We start from the raw sequence: 22,755 nt of genomic DNA, 5'->3' as shown, positions 1-22,755 counted from the left end.
GCAATTGTAGAGACTGCTAAGTCCAAAACCTGCAGGGTAGGCTGGCAGGCTGGGGACCCAGAGAAGAGTTGAATCTGGAGTTTGAGACCACAGGTCTGCTGGCAGACACCCTCTTCTTCCAGGGGAGGTCAAGGTTTTTTTTGTTGTTTGTTTGTTTTGTTAAGGCCTTCAGATGATTAGATGAGGCCTACCCACATTATGGAGGGTAATCTCCTTTACACAAAGTCTGCTGATTTAATTGTTAATCATATCTAAAAATATACCTTCACAGAAACCTCTAGAATAATGTTTGACCAAGTATCTGGGTACTGTGGCCTATTCAAATTGACACATAAAATTAGCCAACACATATACTGAAGGACCGTTTTGTGTATAATTAAATGTCAAACTGTAAAGAATATTGGGTATGTGTTGTGGGTGGTAAGGTAGGGGTGGGGGAGCTTGTTTTGGTGTTTCTTTGCTCACAGAGGAGATAAGCTTTGGGATGTGCTCTGAAGGCCAGGGAGTTTTTGCCCTGGTGTGCAGAGTGTGAACAGCATCCCAAGAGGGGGTGGATCAGAATGAACAAGGGTAGAGTTGACCGTGGCATGGGCAGGGGTCTTCGGGAAGATTTGTCCTGATGGACAGATACTTCTTGGATGGTGAGGCAAGCCCCTCTCTGGTTTCTCTACTTTACTGCATTAAGTAGAGAAGATGCTTGCTCCAGCCTGGGATGACAGCTGGCTGGTGTAGGGCTGTCTGTACCACCAGCATTGTGTGCTACGTTATAGAGTGTGATATGATGAGAATTCTTGCAGGAAACATTTCAAATAAAATATAGCTGCCTTAGGTTTTTCTGTTATAAAATATGGTCAGAATTCTTTCTTCTGTCAATTTAATGAATTTGCTTCAAAAGATCTATATGTTTCATATGTTTGTGAAGAAACATGAGATCTTCAAATGATGTGAATTGCTGCCAGTAGTAATTCTAGTCTTTAAGCCTTGAAATATTTTTGGATCCATTATTTTGAAGTAGAAATATAGCCCAGTAACTTTTCCCTCCACATTTCAAATTAAAGAACATAATTGGGACTTCCCTGGTGGCGCAGTGGTTGAGAATCCGCCTGCCAGTGCAGGAGACACAAGTTCGAGCCCTGGTCTGGGAAGGTCTCACATGCCACAGAGCGACTAAGCCTGTGTGCCACAACTACTGAGCCTGCGCTCAAGAGCCCGTGAGCCACAACTACTGAGCCTGTGTGCCACAACTACTGAAGCCCACGCGCCCAGAGCCTGTGCTCTGCAACAAGAGAAGCCACCGCAGTGAGAAGCCCGCACACCGCAACAAAGAGTAGCCCCTGCTCACTGCGACTAGAGAAAGCCCGTGTGCAGCAATGAAGACCCAATGCAGCCAAAAATAAATAAAAAGATAATAAATAAATGTATTTAAAAAGAGAACATTATTTTTAGTTGTAATAGATGTAAAAACACTTTATAATAAAAATTCTACTAATAAAAGTAATTATTATCAGAGAGAAAAATAGCAAAAACAATTTATGGTAAATTGGTACATAGTAGCCCCCAGTGAACCACCTCCCCATGCCTCTGCCCCTTTGCAATGTGGGTCTGCTTGTTCCTCCCATCAAATGGTAGAGTCTGTTTCCATACCCTCGGTACTGGGCTTTGCCATGTGGCTTGAACTGGCTAGTGGGGCATCAGCAGACATGATGCAGGCAGAAGCACCATGTGTAGTGGGCCAGCTCTCTTGGTATGCTGCTTCCATTATGTGAAGAAGGCTGTGAGGAAGGCCACGTGGAAAGGGAGGCCCAGCCTTCCTCACCGAGCCCAATCCCCAGCTGACCTGGGCCCAGTGCAGCAGCACGACTAAGTCAGGTAAGAGCAGCAGAAGAGCTGCCCAGTCAACCCATGGAACTGTGAGAAATAGGAAATTGTTGCTGCTTAAGCAGCAAAGTTTGGGATAGTTTGTTACCCAGCAGTGGCAAACAGAAACATCCTGTGACTAATGGCAGGGATTTATCCCTGTAATTCTAATTCTGGCTTCATTACTGAACCCTCAAGGATCCCACAGTCCAGTGAAGGAGGCAAAAATGTAAGCAGGTCACTCCATTACGGTGTGGTGAATGTCCAGGAGGGGAGTCTGGGCTGCTGCAGCCTTGACTTTTCCTCCATCCCCCTTTCCTCATCTGTAAAGATCAGATTTTTCTCTGCAAGACAAGCATTAAAGGGCACGTGGAGGAACTGGAGGAAGTAGACTAGTTCTGTACTTCATTGAAGGTATTTTCCATCTCTTAGGTTCGTGAGACTCGCACTTCCCTTTCTCAGAAGTGAAATGCTGAAAGAACCCCAACAAATCTCCTCTTTTCCTTTTGTTAACTACTAGTGTTTTCAGTATTCTTGTATTTGTCCTGAAGAATGCCCGTGGGTATTCCTCCTTAACTTTCTTCAGGTTCAGAATCTTCTGGAAGATTAAGACATCATAGGCCCTTTTCCTTGTAATCATCCCTGGTTCACCTAATTCACACACATAGTGGAGTGGTTCTGCTGAGGTCTCCCTGAGTCAATGGAGAAGTCACAGATGACACACACTGTCTGGAGCTGAGTCCCGCCTGCCCCACGTTATCTTCTTACTCACTCGCTCTCAGCCTTGGCCTGCTCCTCTCTTACTCTGCTCCTTGAGATTCTCAATTGCACACAGCAGCCTTCAGTCTGCAGCACTCTCCTCTCTCCTGGCCAAGCACTTACATTTGGCTTAGGACTTCCAGCACCAGGCTCCCTCAGTTTTCCTTAGTGGCCCATTCTCCCACTGGGCAGCATTGTTGGACATACCTGGAGTCCACTCTGTCTCTCTTCTTGGCTCCAGCCTTTGAGGTTGCAGGTTAGAAAATTACCTTGAATAATCTACTGGAGTAGTTTAAAGACACAGCTTTAGTTTTATATAGTTATAATAGTTTAAGGTTATGTTATTATATATGTAATTTATAATATATAATAGTTTAAGAATATGGACTATAATTTTAAAATGCAATATTTTTCTGTGGCTTGTGATATAAATTTGCAAGTCAACTCGAAATGATAAAGTTAAATATTTGGTATAAGTTGGACCGAGCTATTTCAGGCACATCTTACTGCCTTGAAATATCTAAAATTATTATTTTTGTCAAATTTTTAGCATGTATACCCATTTGGTCAAATGTCCCTCCATGTAGACAAAATTGCAGCAGAAAGCATGTTACTATTTAATACTTCAAATGCGGATTTCGTGTTATTGTTTATATCCATGGTGATCATAATAAATCTTTACCATAACAAAGCCAGCAAGCAACACACCAGGATTTATCTTTTTCTTTCCAACAGCTATGCTACAGTGAAATGAAAAAAAACCTACATATTTTAGATTCACCTTGTAAGTCACCACAGGCTACTATATATTTAGTAAAATATGGCTAAGAAACCTTAGGCAAGTTGCTTAACTTCTCTAAGCCATGTGTGAATTGGAGATAAGACAGTTCCTCTACCCTCTGGTACTGCTGTGAGAATCAAATGAGATAATGCATGTAAAACACTTACGATTTTCAGATGCTTTCATCTGTTGTGTTTTTCCTCCAGCATTACTATTCAGAGATGGTATTTCTGTACTTCTCAGTTTGTTTCTCTTGCTTTATCACTTTTAAACTGTTTATACTTTGGATTTCATTTTCTAGTTATCCTCAGCGTTGCTTATTTGTTATTTTTTATGTAACATTGATCTTACTCTTTATTACCGCTAGTCATACTCTAAAGTATCCTAGGGGATTTTAAAACTAACAGAATCTTTTTTCTGTTTCTGAGTAAATTTGTTTAGTCTTTGGGATATGTTTGTGTATTTTATGATTTTTTTCTTCACTTTTGGTAATTGCACACACATATTCTGGTAGTTACTGCTTTATTCTGTTGCATTTAAATTTTTAAATTCATTTTGATATTTTTTTAATAAGCTCATTGTTCTTGTAGCTCATAGTGTTAATAGACCAAGTCAAACAAAGCTTTGTCTCAGACTGTTTTTTAGTGGGTGGCATATGGAGACCTTGTGGTGTTACTCTACCATCTTCCCTAAAATTCTCAGAACTCTGAACTTTAATTTTGGTCTTAGTTTCAGTAAAGAGTGGGAGTAGGGTAAGTTTGATACTTTAAGGTTTGTGCCTTGATACCTATTGGTCTAGTGAGGGCAAGACAGTGGCCAGATGTGAGTTGCTTGTGAGAGAGCTTTCTTCCCTGGTTGAGTGAAGGGAAAAGGCTATGAGGTGATACCGTTAGTGTGATAGCATGTTTTATGCCCTTCTTTGACTCTGTAGATATGTCCTTATTAACTTGCTACTTGTTCTTCATTGGATTTTTTTTTTCTTCATTGGATTTTTGACTCAAAGATTGAAGTTACTTATCTGTAACTTATGAAACTTAAGTTTTCCTCTGTCTTAAAAGAGCTTTTACCAGCAATTCTTAACAACTTATAATTGTGGCCTTTTAGAATTATTCTTAAAAATACTTGGATTGCATTTTGAATTCCATTACAATTTTGGACTTAGTCTGATGTGGTCAATCTGCTGCAGATATTTAAAGATCAGTTGTTTCTTCCCATTTGAGATGAATTGTAAAGGGATGAAAAATACCGAATTTTTGTTTGTGTTGTCTAAATTTCCACTATGCTACTTAATCAGCATTTGAGACAGTGAACAGTATTGGTTATAGTTTGAGTTACAAGTGAAATTCCCAGCTAGTTCTGGCTCCTGTCTGAGAAAGATTGGTTCAGTCAGTATTTACTGAATGGATTTTATGTGATTGCATTGGGCTAGAGAGTGCTGATACAGGGTGAGCAAAATGAGATAGGATCTCTGCCTTTAGGGAGCTTACAGCCTAAACGTCATTAATTAAAGAATTAATTTAATTAATGAGAACATCATTAATTAAAGAATTCAATAAGTGTAAAATTCCAATTGTGATAATTGTTAATGAAGTAGAGGTTCTTGATGCTGTAAAGACCAATAAATGTGGGATTTCCTGAGGATGGTCAGATGTTAATTAGATCATGAGGGGCAGGAAGAGCATTGTAGGTAGGGAACAGCATACATGAAGGCCCTGTGGTAGAAGGAGCTGCAAAGTCTTAGGAGACTGAAAGAAGGCCACTGTTGCTAGACTGTAGTGGGAGAGGGTGGTACAAAATGGGGTTGAACAGATAAATAGGGGTCAAACCACATAGGGCCTCTTAGGCTGTGTAGGATGAGCATCTTGAGGAATAATTTAGATACAGTATAATTCACTCATTGTAAGTACACCCTCAGTGAGGTTAGTGAATTTAGAGTTGTGCATCCATTTGATTGCCCCCAGAAGTTCCCTCGTGCATGTTTGCAGTTGATGCCTATTCCTGCCCTAACCCACTGATCTGATTTCTGTCCCTATGAATTTGCCTTTTCAAGAAACATCATGAAAATAGAATCATACAGTTTGTAGTCTTTTGTGTCTGACTCCTTTCACTTTACATAAGGTTTTTGAAGTTGATCCATATTGTAACATTTATCATTGTTTTGTTCTTTTTAATTGCTAAGTAGTATTCCATTGTGTGGAGATGCCACATTTTGTCTATATATTGATGGACATTTGGAACGTTTCCAGTTTTTGGCTGTTATGAATAATGCTACTGTGAACATTCATATACGATACATCCACAGAGGACATATGTCTTTATGTCTCTTGAGTCAGTTCCCAGGAGTGGAATTGCTGGGTTGTATGATAAGTTTATGCTTGACTTACTAAGAAACTGCCAAACTGTTTTCCAAGATTTCCATACCACTTCACATTCTCAAGGGCAGTATATGAGGGCTCCAGTTTCTCTACATCCTATAGTTGATATTGACTGTCTTTTTGATTATAGCTCTTCTAGGGGGGATATAGTATTATCTCATTGTGGTTTTAATATGCAGATTATTTCATGAGCTTACTAGCTATTTATTTATCCTCTCTGGTGAAATGGCTATTAAAAACTTTTGCCCATCTTTTTTTTTTTTTTTTTTTTGCGGTTTGCGGGCCTCTCACTGTTGTGGCCTCTCCCGTTGTGGAGCACAGGCTCCGGACGTGCAGGCTCAGCGGCCATGGCTCACGGGCCCAGCCGCTCCGCGGCATGTGGGACCTTCCCGGACCGGGGCACGAACCCGCGTCCCCTGTATCGGCAGGCGGACTCTGAACCACTGCGCCACCAGGGAAGCCCTTGCCCATCTTTAAATTGGCTTGTCTTCTTGAGTTGTAGGAGTTCTTTAGATATTATGGATACAAGTCTTTTATCAGACAGATGATTGTCACATTTTTTTCCCCAGTCCATCTTTTCAGCTTTCTTAATGGTGCCTTTTAAAAGCACAAAAGTCTTAAATTTGATCAAGTCTGATTTATCAGTATTTTCTTTTTGAGTAAAAATGCGCAAAGGTGGTCACTGAAGCCAAAGATGTGGATTAGATAACTCAGGAAAAGGGAACACAGAATGAGAAGAGGAGAGGGTAAACTGGAGCTTTGAGGAATCCTAATATTTACTGTTGTGCGAATGAGTAAATATTTCAAGTCAAATTACATGGGCCCAGAAAATGTCCTTTAGGCTTAACAGCCATGGAGCGTGCTGTTAACCTTACTATACTGAAGCCAGATTGCAATGAGATGAAACGTGCGTGGGAGGTAAAGAAATGTTGAAGGTGAGTGTAGAAGAGCTCGAGGGTATGGAAGAAGAGCTCTGTCTTGCTCTAGAAAAGCAGGATAGATGCGGTTATCCCAGGAGTTGAATGATGAATCAAATGAAGTTTTCTCTGATTCTTTTTCCTCTTTTTCCTCTTTAAAATTTTCGATGAGAGAGGGAATTTCCTTATTCAGCACCTAAATAGTGACCCAGGTATAATGCTACATTTGGAAAATATGTGGTATAGGTATTGCTCCATTTAAGGTCACATGAGTTCCCTGCCTGTTTTCTCTTTATACTTTCTCTCCATTTATTTCTTCTGAATATTTTCAAAATGAAAAAAGTAATAAATGCACATAGCTTTTTGAAAAGTGAAATGGAGGCCCAAACTCTCTCATCTAAAATTCTTAGGTCAGAAATATTTTAGACTTCAGAAATTTTCAGATTTTAGAAAGGTAGTCTATATATAGTATTTATTAGTGAGTACTCTTCTTGGGGTAATACCTGTAAAACACATTCATATTTCTTCATTGAAGCATAATATTTATACTGAGTTGCATAAGTAGAGACTATAAATAGCTTCCTGTCAGTTCAGGTCAGGTTTTGGCCCCCAGAGAGTTTATATAAGATTAGATCTTTTTTTTTTTTTTTGGTACACGGGCCTCCCACTGCTGTGGCCTCTCCCCTTGCGGAGTGCAGTCTCAGCGGCCCTGGCTCACAGACCTAGCCGCTCCGCAGCATGTGGGATCTTCCTGGACCGGGGCAAGAACCCGTGTCCCCTGCATTGGCAGGCGGACTCCCAACCACTGCGCCACCAGGGAAGCCCTAAGATTAGCTCTTAATGTTAAATGTAAGTAAAGAAAAGTTAGGGTTTTGTTTTGCTTTGTTTTGGTATTTTTCTGAATTTTAGAACTGTGGGTAGGAGATGGTAGTACCCAAAGTCCTGTAATGAAAACCAGTAGTCCTTTGCTCCACTCCTTCACAGCCCTTGTCCTGTTCCACAGAGGCAGCTAAGTATATGCCATATTTGTATCTTCTGATTGTTGCCTCCATGTTTTCAGATAATATGCTTATACTATTTCTTGACTTACAAATATTAGACATTATTTCTTGACTTCCTTTTATACCCCATCTCTCTTCTCTCCATCCTTCAGATTTGGTTATGTCACAAAGTTGTTTCCACGAAGTTGTTTATATCGTTAAAATGTTTACACCATTATCAGTATTGAAATATTGTTCATTTTAGATACAAATGATTATATTTTCTTTCTACTATAGTTTTGTTGTTGTTACTTTATGTTTTTACTTGTATGATCATTATTATACTTATCCTTAATTCTTCTAAGGTGTCCATGATATTATCTGTCACTCCATCTTCCCTGTTGAGACTTCTTGTGTTCTGGAGACCTGCCCCTGGAAGTGTTCCATATGTCTGCTCCACTTTGTACCAGTAGTCTTTAGGCCTGCTGTGCAGGTACAATCCTGGAACTTGCACTTTGTGCCTCTCCTAAGTTATAATGATGGTTTTGTGTATTCTGTGTTTTTCTCTTCCTTGATTTAGTCCTTTATTTTGATAGAGTACATCTTCCAAGAATTTCCTTTAGAAGGGTGCATGGGAAATTAATTTTCTGGCTGTACATCTAAGAGGATGTTGATTGACTTGTTTAAAAGGATTTTTTTAAACTTTAGAAAGTTATCTTTATCTCCCCTACGTTTTTTTCTTTTTGTATGTATGTGTTTATGTATGTACGTATGTGTTTATGTATGTATGTATGTGTTACTATACTTTTTTCATTTGGAGCTCTTCTCCTAAGTTTGATCAGTAAATGAGAAAGGCCAAGAACAGTTTGTGGAATGGGGGAGCAGAGGTTGGATTGCATTGAACTGAGTTGTGGAAGCAAGAAAGTGAAGAGCATTGTAGATATAATTTAGAAAGTTTGGTTATAGAGGGAAAGAGAATAGGAGCATTGAAAAAATTTTTACTTTTTTTTAACATCTTTATTGTAGTATAATTGCTTTACATTGTTGTGTTAGTTGCTGCTGTATAACAAAATGAATCAGCTATATGTGTACGTGTATCCGCATATCTCCTCCCTCTTGCGTCTCACACCCACCCTCCCTATCCCACCCCTCTAGGTGGTCAAAAAGCACCCAGCTGATCTCCCTGTGCTATGTGGCTGCTTCCCACTAGCTATCTATTTTACAATTAGTAGTGTATATATGTCAGTGCTACTCTCTCGCTTCGTCCCAGCTTACCCATCCCCCTACCCGTGTCCTCAAGTCCATTCCCTATGTCTGCGTCTTTATTCCTGTCCTGCCCCTAGGTTCTTCAGAGCCATTTTTTGTTTCTAGATTCCATAGCTATGTGTTAGCATATGGTATTTGTTTTTTTCTTTCTGACTTACTTCACTCTGTACAACAGACTCTAGGTCCATCCACCTCACTACAAATAACTCAATTTCATTTCTTTTTATGGCTGAGTAATATTCCATTGTATACATGTGCCACCTCTTCTTTATCCATTCATCTGTCGTTGGGCATTTAGGTTGGTTCCATGTCCTGGCTATTGTAAATAGTGCTGCAATGAACACTGTGGTACATGACTCTTTTTGAATTATGGTTTTCTCAGGGTATATGCCCAGTGGTGGTATTGCTGGGTCTTATGGTAGTTCTATTTTTATTTTTTAAGGAACCTCCATACTGTTCTCCATAGTGGCTGTATCAATTTACATTCTCACCAACAGTGCAAGAGGGTTCCCTTTTCTCCACACCTTCTCCAGCATTTATTGTTTGTAGATTTTTTGATGGTGGCCATTCTGACTGGTGAGAGGTGATACCTCATTGTCGTTTTGTTTGCATTTCTCTAATGATTAGTGATGTTGAGCATCCTTTCATGTGTTTGTTGGCAATCTGTATATCTCCATTGGAGAAATGTCTATTCAGGTCTTCTGCCCATTTTTGGATTGGGTTGTTTGTTTTTTTGATATTGAGCTGCATGAGATGCTTGTATATTTTGGAGATTAATCCTTTGTCAGTTGCCTCATTTGCAAATATTTTCTCCCATTCTGAGGGTTGTAATCACGACAGTATGGTACTGGCACAAAAACAGAAATATAGATCAATGGAACAGGATAGAAGGCCCAGAGATAAACCCAAGCACATATGATCACCTTATCTTTGATAAAGGAGGCAAGAATATACAGTAAAAACAACCTCTTCAATAAGTGGTGCTGGGAAAACTGGACAGCTACATGTAAAAGAATGAAATTAGAACACTCCCTAACACCATACACAAAAATAAACTCAAAATGGATTAAAGACCTAAATGTAAGGCCAGACACTATAAAACTCTTAGAGGAAAACATAGGCAGGACACTGTATGACATAAATCACAGCAAGATCCTTTTTGACTCACCTCCTAGAGAAATGGAAATAAAAACAAAAATAAGCAAATGGGACCTAATGAAACTTAAAAGCTTTTGCATAGCAGAGGAAACCATAAACAAGATGAAAAGACAACCCTCAGAATGGGAGAAAATATTTGCAAACAAAGCAACTGACAAAGGATTAATCTCCAAAATGTACAAGCAGCTCATGCAGCTCAATATCAAAAAAACAAACAACCCAATCCAAAAATGGGCGGAAGACCTAAACAGACATTTCTCCAGAGAAGATATACAGATTGCCAACAAACACATGAAAGGATGTTCAACATCACTAATCATTAGAGAAATGCAAATCAAAATTTACTTTTGTTTTTAAATATGGGAGAACCATAATGGACGTTGAAATTCTGTATCAGTGTGAACTTTTATAATTTTTTATAGCAACTAGTGACATAGACTACTTATGCTATGCATTTTCTTGGAAAACTGTTTCTATTCCTTTGTTGATGTGGAGGAGCCTTTAGAAAGGATGGGATGAAAATATGGGGTAGGAGGGTGGCTGATAGAGTGAGGCCCCTGAATTGTCAGGTGAGGAGGATGGCAAAGAGCCCAGGTACACTCCCAGGGCTGAGGCCGCCTCTTCCTTTGAACTGCATAATACAATTTATTTAATACATGAAAGGGTTGGGGGCAGTGGACAAGTTTATATGATTGGTGATAGGAAATTGAGGGACTTTTATAATAAATATCATGTAAACAGCAAAAGTGCCTGATCTCATGGTCAGATCCACAGGGGCTTCCTTCACACAGGAAATCTGTTGTTAAGAGAGAACAGTCTATTCTCCTCTGCTGGAAAGAAGGCTTTTTCACTTTTGGAACAAGAGGTTTCTTTTATAACCATCATTAGAAGAAAAAAACCATTTGCTAATAGCCCATGTTTATTATTCTTTTCTGAGTTTTGTGAAGGATGATGGTTCTTGATACAGATATGTTTTTGCCATAGCAACAGGGACAGACATACACTGGAAAAAAGCAGTGTAAACAACAGATAGTCTTCTTAACGCTGGGCAGATGCTCAGATTTATTGACCGTGGTCAAGTACTAACCTCCCCTTATCTGCCATGTTATAACGCTATATTCCTAGCACTGCATGTTCTTATCCTCCATTTCTATGGATGTGTAAAGGCCATCCCATTGCAGTTGCATTTTGTGGGAAGTATGCAAACTGGAAGTAGTGTGACATGGAAATAATTAATAAGGCTTACTATGCATAAAATATGAAATAATGAAGTCTCCAAAATCAGTCACTTTGGAATGAAAGTCAGATGTAATAAAACACCATGAAGAAAGGCAAACTATTCCCATGATACAGTATGCTGTTTTTTAAGGAAAAGCACTCTGCAAAAATATTAGAGGAATTCCTGAAAAAAATTTAAAAGGAGCATAAAACAAACACTATAGTGGTTGAAAACATCAGCGTCCTGAGAATGCATCCTCCTACTTTATTCCTGTAGGAAAATTAAGCTTGATTTCTGTGAGGTCTTCAGAAATGTATTCCTCACAGAAAATGAGCCCTTTTATGGTTGTACATGTATTCATTGATAACTTTCTGACTGTTAACCAACCTATGTGGAATGACTTGAGCTTTTAACTTTAACTCTTTAAAAATATATATTTAAACTATAAAAGTGTTGTTACTAAAAGTTTAGGAAATAGAGAAATGAAAAGTCATTTGTATTGCCACATCATTAACCTGCTGTTAACATTTTTTATGAATCTCTCTCCTAGTATCTAACTATGTATTAAATAATGGCAGTGGTAATATGCTTATTTTGCTTTCTGATTTAAATAGAATGCCTCTAAGAGTTTTGCTCTGTGAGTATAATGTTAAGTTTTGGTTGAGATAGGTTTTTTTTTTAATATGATAGTTAGGGATTTTCCTTTGCTTTTTCCTAAAAGGTTTTAAAATCCTGTATTGGTGTTAGGTTTTATCATTTGATTATAGCACCTAATGACATAAATGCTTGATTCTGCAGGTTTTTCTTGGAAACCAGATTCTATTCCTGTGTATTCAGGTGTCACAGTATGCTGGTGACTCCCAGTGTGCACTGTGTACATATGTTGGGTTTCCCACCGGCATATCAAGCTCAGTGTGCCCATGGCCAACCCCTCCTGCATCTCGCAGTCCTCTCTGCATTCCGGTCTTGTGAATGCTAGAAACCAGAGGACGGTTTAGATCCCTCACCAGATTATGTCAGTCCTCCTTTTCAAGTGGTCTCTCTTCTCCCTCCAAGTTCACTGTTCTAGGTCTGGCCTTGGGCATTCAGTGCTGTGTATTACAGCTGGTCTCCTCACTTGTACTGCTTTTTTTCTTTTTGTGTCTGCTAGCTGCTGTTCGTAGGCTTCTCATTTCCTATGTGGAATGTTCTTCTGATAAAAACAAGCTTAACTTAAAGTTGTTTATTTAGAGTGCCAGTCAGGATACTGCAATTCAACAGCTCACAATGGGGAGGAGGAGGGCTCTGCTGGAGCCTGGTACCCTGTGTGCAAGGATGCAGGGAGGCATGCAGACCCAGGGTGGCCGTCTCTCAGGGGGGGCTGCCACTGGCATCTTGTGTCTTCTCCTGGCTGCCTCTTTGTCGTCTGTATTTGTCCCATGCATTGTTGGAATGGGCAGAATCCTTTGCTTATCTTGACCATCTGGAAAGCACATAGAACAGCTTGATTGTTAAGCTACTGGGATGGTCTTCTGGATAGGGCTTTCCTACCTCTCCCCTTAGAGGGATAGCATTGTCAGCCTTGTATCCCCTCTAGCAGAGTCATGCTGCTAGAGGTCCTAAGTAAATGTCAGAAAGGATTTGAGGTCCCAGTTGTATATATCTTGTGTCAGACTGAGGTAGAGAAGGACAGAAAATAGTACTGGAAAGACAAAGCCAACAAACTGGCCTTTGTGAAGCAGTGAGAGGCATCATTGCAGATGCTTGAAAAAGCAGGCTGGAAAATGTGCTGATGCTAAGAACCCTGATATTTGTGTACATGGACATAATCTTATTTGGCTTCACAATAACCCTGTGAACTGAGTAGAGATTATTACCTTTCTGTTTCACAGATGAAGAAACAGAGCCTTTGAAATTCATCAGTTTGCCCAACATCACATAGTTAGTATTTAATAGAGTCATGACTTGAACTTAGGTTTCTGATTGCCAATTTTATGTACTTCATGTTACCTTTCTCAAAACTGGAAGAATGATAGGCTAACAGTGGCCAATCTCCATGTCATCAGGTAAATTACATTAGGGATAGCACAAAGGAAAAATAAAAATTTACCTATCTTAATCCATATTAATTATTTTTATATTTTAAAAACAGCTTTATTGAGATATAATTCACATCCATTACAATCCACTCATTAAAGGGTACAATTCTATGGCTTTTAGTATACTTAAGAGTTATGTAGCCATCACCATTATAAATTTTAGAATATATTCATTGCCCTAAAAAGAAACCCTTTTAGCTATCACTGCCCCCCTCCCCCCAATCCCCACCCCAGCCCTTGGCAATCACTAATCAACTTTTTGTCTCTATAGATTTATCTACTCTGGACATTTCACACAAAATCATACAATATGTGGTCCTTCTTTCATTTTCTGTTTTCAGGTTTTATCTATGTTGTAGCATGTACCCGTATTTCATTTCTTTTCAGCAAAGTTTCTGCTGAAAAATCAGCTGATAGTCTTATGAGGGTTCCCTTGTACATAACTAGTTATTTTTCTCTTGCTGCTTTTAAGATTCTCTCTTTAACTTTCGACATTTTAATTATAATCTGTCTTGGTGTGGATCTCTTGGGTTCATCTTGTTTGGGACACTCTTTGCTTTGTGGACCTGAATGTCTGTTTCCTTCCCCAGGTTAGGGAAGTTTTTAGTCATTATTTCCTCAAATATGTTTTCTGTCCCTTTTCTTCTGGGACCCATATAATGTGGATGTTAGAGCATTTGCTGTTGTCCTACAGGTCCCTTAAACTATCCTCATTTTAAAAAATTCTTTTTTTCTTTTTGCAGTTCTGTTTGGAGATTTCCACTACCGTGTCCTCCAGGTCACTCATCTGTTCTTCTGTATCACTTAGCCTGCTGTTGTTGATTCCCACTAGTGTGTTTTTCAGTTCAGTTGTTGTATTCTTCAGCTCTGTGAGTCCTGTTTGGAACTTTCTTATATTTTCTATCTCTTTGTGGAATTTCTCACTGTCTTCCTCCCTTGTTCTCCCAAGTTCAGTGAGCATTTTATGACCATTACTTTGAACTCTTTATCAAGTAAATTACTTATCTCCATTGCATTAAAGTTTTTTTTCTGGGGTTTTATCTCGTTCCTTCATTTAGAATGTGTTCCTCCATTTCCTCATTTTGCTTGACTCTCTGTGTTCTGTGTATCATGTGAAGCAGCTCTCTTACCCTGTCTTGAAGGGATGGCCCTATGTGGGAAATGAACCTTATTGTTTAACCTTGCCCTGGTTCTTCGTTGTCTCTTGAACTCTCTTTCCACTTGTTTCAGTCTGTGGGGTCCAGAAACACAGTCCTCCTGTCAGCCTGGGCCTGGCGCTCAGTGGATGTCCCCTGTGCGGGCTGTGAATGCCTGTTGGCTTTGGCGGGGTTGTGCGAGTGGAATGGAAGTATGTGGCTGCTCAAGAGCTGCATCTCTTGGTGCTGTGGCTCGAGCAGGGCTGTTCACACACTGCTTTTAGCAGGTTAGAATGAGAGGGCAAAAATGGTGTCTGCCAGTGCCAGCAAGGTAGAGGGAGCCTGTAAAGATGCCATCTGTCAGCATTCCATCCCTGGAGAGCCCCAGCAGACTTCTGCCCCTTTGGCAGTTGCTGTAAGATTACTAAGTGAATTTCCCTCACAGATGGTCTAAGCTCTTTACAAACTGCTGCTCTTTGTGCGGGGTCCTGGGGCAAATGGTTCTTTACACATGCTATTTAAGAGCAGAGTCTTCATTCCCTGCCATCCTGAGTTACTCCTGAACATAAGCGCTGTTGGTTTTCAAAGCCAGACGTTTTGGGGGCTCTTCTCTCTGTTGCAAGACCCAAAGGTTGTGGTGCCTGGTGTGGGTATAAACCCCTTACTCCTCGGGGAGAAGCTCCGTTTATTTGTTTGTCTATTGCTTGATTTGTTGATTGATTTTATTAAGATTTCTTTCAATTGTGGGTCACCATATTGGGAGTGGGGTTTTTGGTGAGAGCATGCCTTTCCTACCTGTCTCGACGAGGCCCTTGTATCCTTTGTTGTGGAGCAGGTGTTTTGGCCGTTCTCAGGTTCTTTTCAGAAGGATTTGTTCCCTGTGTAGCTGGATATTTGTTGTGTCTGTGGGAGGAGGTGAGTTCAGGATCTTCCTATGCCACCATCTTAAACCCAGTTTTCTTACCATTCCTTTGTAGTAAGTTTTTAAATCAGGAAGTGTGAGTTCTCCAACTTTGTTCATTTTCAAGATTGTTTTGGGTGTTCTGGGTCCATATGAATTTTAGGATCAGCTTCTCCAATTTCTGCAAAGAAGTCAGAAGGTTTTTGATAGGGATTCCTTTATCTGTAGATCAATTTGGGGAGAATTGCCATCTTAACAGTAGTAAGGCTTCTGATCCATGAACATGTTATATTCATTTCCATACTCTTAAACAACCAGTTTTGTCAGTCCAGTTCTTCTAGATATGGATGTTCATATTAAGTGTGTTGTATTTTGCAAAGTAGCATTAGTGGAATTGAAGTCCTCCTGACTGGATTGTCAGGCATAGTGCAGAAGTTTAACTATTGCTCTTAATTAAACATGACTTGAATTGATAGAAAATGATACTTGGAAATAATGTGAAGAAACTAGTATGAGTAATACCTGCTTTATGATTTTCATATGAACCTTCACATACAAAGTGGTATGGTTTGTTTTGTAGTTTTTTTTTTTTTTTTTTTTTTTTGTGGTATGCGGGCCTCTCACTGTTGTGGCCTCTCCCGTTGTGGAGCACAGGCTCCGGACGCGCAGGCTCAGCGGCCATGGCTCACGGACCTAGCCACTCTGCGGCATGTGGGATCTTCCCAGACCGGGGCACGAACCCGCGTCCCCTGCATCGGCAGGCGGACTCTCAACCACTTGCGCCACCAGGGAAGCCCTGTAGTTTGGTTTTTTAAATTATCATTTTTATCCTAAATATGTCTGACATAGGAGAGGGATTGCTTCAGGCACTTTCAGGTCTAGTACCTGGAGATAGGGGTGCATATCAGAAGAGTAGCTTACATAGCTGTAATGAGGGAGGTCCTTCAAAGCTTTGCGATAAAATTTAAAACCCTCTCACATTTGTGTTTCTATGGCATAAATAGTCTTTTCCAGGCTTGTCATGGTCAAGTACCAATGATGTAATGATGATTGTGCCAGAAGCACCAAAGGCAGCTATTGGCATGCTATGTGGTGGGGCTCTAGGCATGGTTAGTTTGACTACGTATTCTAAGAGGCCCCATGGAGTTTGTCACCTCTGACAGAGGACTTTAATGCATTAGTGATGAAAAACGGCTCACTACTGGCTTGTGATCTTCCAGAGAGTGTAAGACAATGCAGCACTAAGTGAGTGCCTCTTGTCTTATTTAAACACATATATTCAGACCATTTGTTTGGGTACAGTGTTCCATCTTGTGTCAGCCTCATCAAAGGCTTGAAATAGAATAGGTGATATTTAATATCTATACATTAATATTTTATTTATTATTGGATATAATGTCTAGATACTAATATTACCTACTCTTGTTTTCCTGTTTTATTACTTATGAATGATCACCCAACTATTATAAAACTAGACTTTTTAAAAACAGGATATTCTTTTAGCTTATTTTCTCCTGTGTGTTGATCCTTTCCGGTTTCTTGTTCCTCCCTGTTGCTTGTTGATCAGAGTCCTGTTGAAGAAATTGGTTTTATGAGTCCTGTTGCTCTTCAGTTTGGTTAGTAACACTGTCAGAGGTGGGATCAGCCACACAAACACCTATCTTTGGTCCAGAGCACAGTTAGGGGAGAGGTGGAACAAATGGCTGCTCGACAGATGTGTACTTAGGGTTGTGAGGCCCTGTTGTTCACCCTCCTTGTCTACTGCCCCACCTCCAATACATGCTTAATAAATGAAAATCTCCAAATTAGAGCTTCATTCTTTTGGATTAAGGCTTCCATCCTGTGTTAAAATTCAAACAGCATGAACTGTTACCTTGTTAAGCAGTATGGATAGTTTGGGTAATTTATAATTTAATTGGTTTTGTATACAGAGTTTGATAGATTTCAGTGGGGGCAGAGAGATAGAGAACACACAATTCAATTACTAGGTACTTTAGAGGAATGTAGGAGAAAACCAGAAAAAAAGCAAGGGCTGCCTGGAATCATGAATATAGCTTATTCGGACACTATTATTTTACCTAAGGGCAGCCTTTTATGGCCCCAGGAATGTCTGTGATGACCCTCATCTTCCTTGGAATATTCTTAGAGCAGGGTTAGGAAACTCCAGGCCCGTGGGCCAAATCTAGTCTGCCACCTGTTTTTGTAAGTGAAGTTTTATTGGAACATAACCATTCTTATTCGTTTACAAACTCATTGTGCCTACTTTCTTGTTACATTGGCAAAATTGAGTAGTTGTAACAAATATGGCCCACAATGTATAAAATATTCTGGCTCTTTACGGGAAAAGTTTGCCAATAAACTTGTCTAGAGAGTCTAGACTTTTAGAAGGTTAAGCATGGATCATAGATATCTTAAACTTACTTCAGACTTCTTTAACTTTTAATATTACCATTATGTGGACTCAAGGGCAGTGATCTTAAGGAAGGATCACTACTTATATCAGGATGAATGCTTGTTCAAAAAAAAAATGTGTAACTTCAAAAATATTTGTAAAATAAAGGATGACACTGCTATGTTTAAAACCTAAGTAGCCATTGGAAAATTAATATCTGATTATACATGTACCTGTTACACCAGCCTCTTTCAGGTGCTCCCATCTTATTACATGAGAAAAATGTTACAGTTCCCGCCATAGGCATTCATCTTCTATCATTTCTGAAGATGAAGTATTTATGTTAGACATTGTAACTTATTTAATTAAATATGAATATAAATATAAAATGCTAATCTCACTGTTGGAAATTTTTAAAGTGTTTTAGCTCAGTTACGTCTTGTCTTCCTTTCTCTCTCTCAGCTTGAAGTCCATGGCCCAAAATGACTCTACCACTGGAGACTTTCTTCCGTAAAGAGGAAGACCACACAGGAGGCTGGGATGAGCATGCCACTGCATCAGATCTCTGCCATTCCATCCCAGGATGCCACCTCTGCTAGAGTCTACAGAAGTAAAACCAAAGAAAAGGAGAGGGAAGAGCAGGTATTGGGGAAATACCTTTCTTAGTTTCATTATTTTTGTTCTTTTCATTAAATACAGTCTAGAATAAGCTCTGACGATCAAGTTTTCTCTAATAATAAATTTAAAAAGCACATGGTGTGAACAGTTTTGCTCAGAAGTTGTCTTTTTGTAGGTTTCTAGGTTTTCAGATTTTGCAATCAACTTATTCTGCCATGATTATATCATGACTTATTTATCTTCATTGGTTAAATATTTCTGCTAAATCACTGAGAAAAAGTTCTTTGGATTCTCAGAATATGATGCAAAGGATGAATTTATTTGAGCAAAAACATATGCCTGCTGCAAGGTTGTCATAGTTAACATCAGAGTCTACCTCTGCTCTCATATGGCTTTTGATTGGGCCTGACAATTAAATATGCATTAGAATCTAATAAGGTCAGTGGTGGAGGAAGTTCAGGACCACCTAATCCCAGCCCAAGGCACCAGGAATGGCTTCCTTGAAAAAATGACATTTACATGGAGACCCCGAACCTGGAATTAGCTAGGAGAAAGAGTGTTCCTGGGACATGCTGAAAGGCCAGAGGTTAGAGCAAGGTGGATTTGAAGATACTAAAATAGAATAACTGGAATATAAAGGTTGAATGGGTAGTGGAAAGATAGGAGGTTGGAAAAGTTATAGGAGTTACCTTAAGGAGTTTCGATTACTTTTGCAAAAGAATGAATGATCAGATTTGTGTTTTTAAATCTTTCATCCAGCCTGCAATTTGGAGGATGAATTGAATGGGTGGCAGGGAGACCAGTCAGAGAATTATTTAATAGCCTACTTAGGCCAGGTTTGACAAACTTTTTCTGTAAAAGGCCAGATAATGAATATTTTAGACATTGTGGGTCAGACAGTCACATCTCTTCAACTCTGCCATTGTAACATGAAAATGGCCAAAGACAATATATAAATGAATGGACATGACTGTGTTCCAATAAAACTTTATTTACAAAAACAGGAGACAAGTCAGATTTCACCTGTAGGCTGTAGTTTGCTGATATTTGGCCTAGGGAAAAGTTGATGGTGACTTTGTCTAGGATAGGCTTAGTGGGGATAGAGATTTACATTATTAATCCAGTGGGCTTGATGATTGAATGTGGGGAGGGACAGGGAGGAATCAGAGATGACCCCTGTCTTCTTGCCTTTACAGTGTGCTTTACAAACATTTGCTCCTTAGTTCTTAGAGCATTCCTATTTTATAGTTAAACTTAATCTTTGCCCAAGACTCTAAAGAATCCTTGTTAAATCAAGAATTGATGTCTTGTGTGAAGTTGACTCATTATAGGTGATGGGACACCATTCTTTCCATTATTACGTATAGAATAAAGAAAGAATCTATCGTATTTCTTAAAGTACATGGACTATAGAAAATGAAAAGGTGCCAGGTAAATTGAAAAGGTCTCTGTATTCTTAAACTGTATTCTTAGTTTGTGGAGTTTTTTTTCATTGCTTGTATTGTCAGTCTGCACCCTTTCCATTTTCTGAGCTCTTAGAAGTGTGGCCAGCATTGTCTCACTAGGAGTAGTGGTGGGGTAGATGGTTTCAGAATGTCATATTTTCAGTATTTTAGTTTTTTTCAACATGCTGGGGACGGGAAAATATCCCTAAATATCTTTCCCATGTTCTATCAATTTTCATTTGTTAGTCTTCATTTAAGTTTCAGTTAAATTAATAGTCTTTTCTTATAATCCTTCTTAGCCCAAATGGATTTTTAAATACCACAAGTAGAACATTTCCTTGGTCTAGGGTGCTTGCCTGTATTAAGTTGAGGCTGTGAGTTCCTTATTCATTGTAGTGTCGAGTTTGGTTATCAGATGGTGGGAATTTCTTGGTATATATATGAGGGAGCTATACATATTTGTTTGGAATAGATACAGGAAGATGTCCAACATTTTAGCAAGGAAGAGAGATCTCTTTTGTTCTAAAACTCTGTTACAGATTTGTTGTAGGTGGGTATTCAGTAAATACTTATTGAATGATATGATCTATTTGATGCCATTTTTAAGGTTTAAATAAGTAGCATTAACCAGCTGTTTCATGGGATTGGGATTTTGATTGGTATTGGGAAGAAGAACCATCCTGCCCCACCTTCATAGGGGGAATAGTTTGAATACACGATGGCAAGTGTGACAGTTCTGGGAATCATTGTGCCAAGGTGAGGTGGCAGGTAGTGGAAGAGCCACTGAGACAGGAGCTTGAAGAGCCCCCAGAAGAGCTTTGGCAGCAGCTGGCACAGCCTCTGAAAAATGATTTTGTAGGTTTCTAGAGTCTGAAATGTGGTATCAGGATGGGTTTGGAAAGTAAACTTTTGTCCAGTGAAGGCTTTTTTCCTTTATCCAGTTTCGCAGGTGCAGTGAGTTCAAAACAAAATCCTTTGGTACAATTTCTGATCCTCTTGTGCTTGGGAGAGGAGGAGAGGAGGGAAAGAGAAGCTATGCAAAGGCACCCCTTCCTTCCATCCCATCATCCACTGTTCTCAGAACCTGAAAGCTGGCAACCTGAGACAGTCCATTACATCAATAACAATTTTATTCCTTCTGAATCTTGTGAGAAGAGAGGAACATCGCAGTTTACGCAGAATCAAATAATGTAACTGTTAACGTGGACACAGTTTTACCTGTTTATCAGATGTGAGATTCTCTCTGTAGCACCCATTGCCCAAGCCCGTATCTACAAGTCTAAGAGTTAATGACTTTTACACAGTAGTCAGTACACTTGATGAATAAATGAATGAGTTCAGTTTTAATGATATGGGGACTGCTGTGGAGGTGAGAGGAATGTTTTGCAATCCATAAAAGGATTTCTTCTGCTGTTGCTTATGAACTGGGTAAATGTTTCTTGAATATTTTTTTTTTTTTAGCGTTTTATAAGTATTGCTCCATTGCCGTTACACTCTGGTCTGCATTTAGAAACCTGATGTTGTGGTTGTTTGCATTCTTTCAAAAGAAACATATTTTTTATAGCTTTTTGCAGAATACTTTCTTCTTATAGTGTGAGGAGTTATTTGGTTAAGTCTTGCTGTTCTTGATGGCTTTCTTTGGTTCTTGTGGGGGATTTTTGAGCCTTTAAATCTTCTTTCAATTCTGAAACCTTTTCTTCTACCTTTAATCATGAACTCTAAACTCTGATTCTCTCAAGGATTGCTGCTACAGGTTAAATTTCCATATTCTCTTGGCTATTGTGTATTCTCAGATTCATTCCTCTTAGTTCTGTACTGTGGTCCTTTGGAATTGACCTTTTCCAAATTGCCCTATTTTGCTGACTCAGCACTGCTGATTTTTGCTTCTTTCTCTGTCCAAGAAGGTTCTTAATTGATCTGTTGCTATCTGATTGCATTTTGATTAATTTCTTATCTGGATTTATTCTGTTTTGTGGTTTGATACATCTCTTTACGTTTTTTGAGATGTTTTTATTATGTTTTAGTTTGTTTTTAAATAGGTTTATTATGGAATAATTGACATACAGTAAACAATACATATGTAAAGTATACACTTTGATAAGTTGTGAAATATATATATACACATGAAACTATCTCCACAATCAAGATTGTGAACATATCCATCACTCCCAAAAGTTTCCTCATGTCCCTTGTAATCCCTCCCTCCCACCCCTTTCCAACCCTTTCCTCAGGGAATCATTGCTCTGTTTTCTTTCACTATAGATTGGTTTGCATTTTCTAGAGTTTTATAAAGATGGATGTACATATATTATGTACTCTTTTTTGTCTCGCTTTTTTCATAGCTTAGTTCTTTTGCAATTCATCCACATTGTGTGTATCAATAGTTTGTTCCTTTTCTTGCTGAGTAGTACCCATTGTATGGACCTACACAATTTGTTTATCCATTCTCGTGTTGATGGACCTTTGGATTGTTTACAGTTTTTGGCTGTTACAGACAAGGTTGCTGTGTTCACACAACAACAAGCCCTTGTATGGACATATATTTCCTTTCCCTTGGGTAAATACCTAGGAGTGGGACCATATGTTCAGCTTTTTAAGATAGAAACTGCCAAACTGTTTTCCAAAGTGATTCTGTTTTACATTCCTACCAGGAGTATGAGGGTTCCAATTCTTCTAGATCTCCACCAACCCTTGGTATGGGCAGTCTTTTTAATTTTAGCCATCTAATAGGTTATTCTAGTATCTCATTGTGGTTTTAATTTGCATTTCCCTCATGAGTAATGACATTGAGCATCTTTTCATGTGCTTATTTATTGTCTATATGTCTTTTTTCTGTGTTGGACCGTCTGTTCAAATCTTTTGTCCATTTAAAA

General features: G+C 39.1%; 1 protein-coding gene across 13 annotated transcripts in view; it reads left to right on the top strand.

Annotated features, from left to right (window-relative positions):
- Positions 1-22,755, top strand: part of MARCHF8 (membrane associated ring-CH-type finger 8) — a 111,925-nt gene that overhangs the window by 31,537 nt on the left and 57,633 nt on the right. For all 13 annotated transcript variants that reach the window (XM_019932694.3, XM_019932182.3, XM_019932140.3 and 10 more), the window contains one exon: positions 18,282-18,461. In XM_019932694.3, coding sequence (XP_019788253.2) covers positions 18,360-18,461 — 102 coding nt within the window. In that variant the 5' untranslated portion in view covers positions 18,282-18,359. The remainder of the gene's footprint in view (positions 1-18,281; positions 18,462-22,755) is intronic.

Source organism: Tursiops truncatus, chromosome 16 (assembly GCF_011762595.2).
Source record: "Tursiops truncatus isolate mTurTru1 chromosome 16, mTurTru1.mat.Y, whole genome shotgun sequence".
Taxonomy (NCBI): domain Eukaryota; kingdom Metazoa; phylum Chordata; class Mammalia; order Artiodactyla; family Delphinidae; genus Tursiops; species Tursiops truncatus.
Note: the sequence above shows the minus strand (reverse complement) of the source record. Positions and strands in the feature narration are given on the sequence as shown.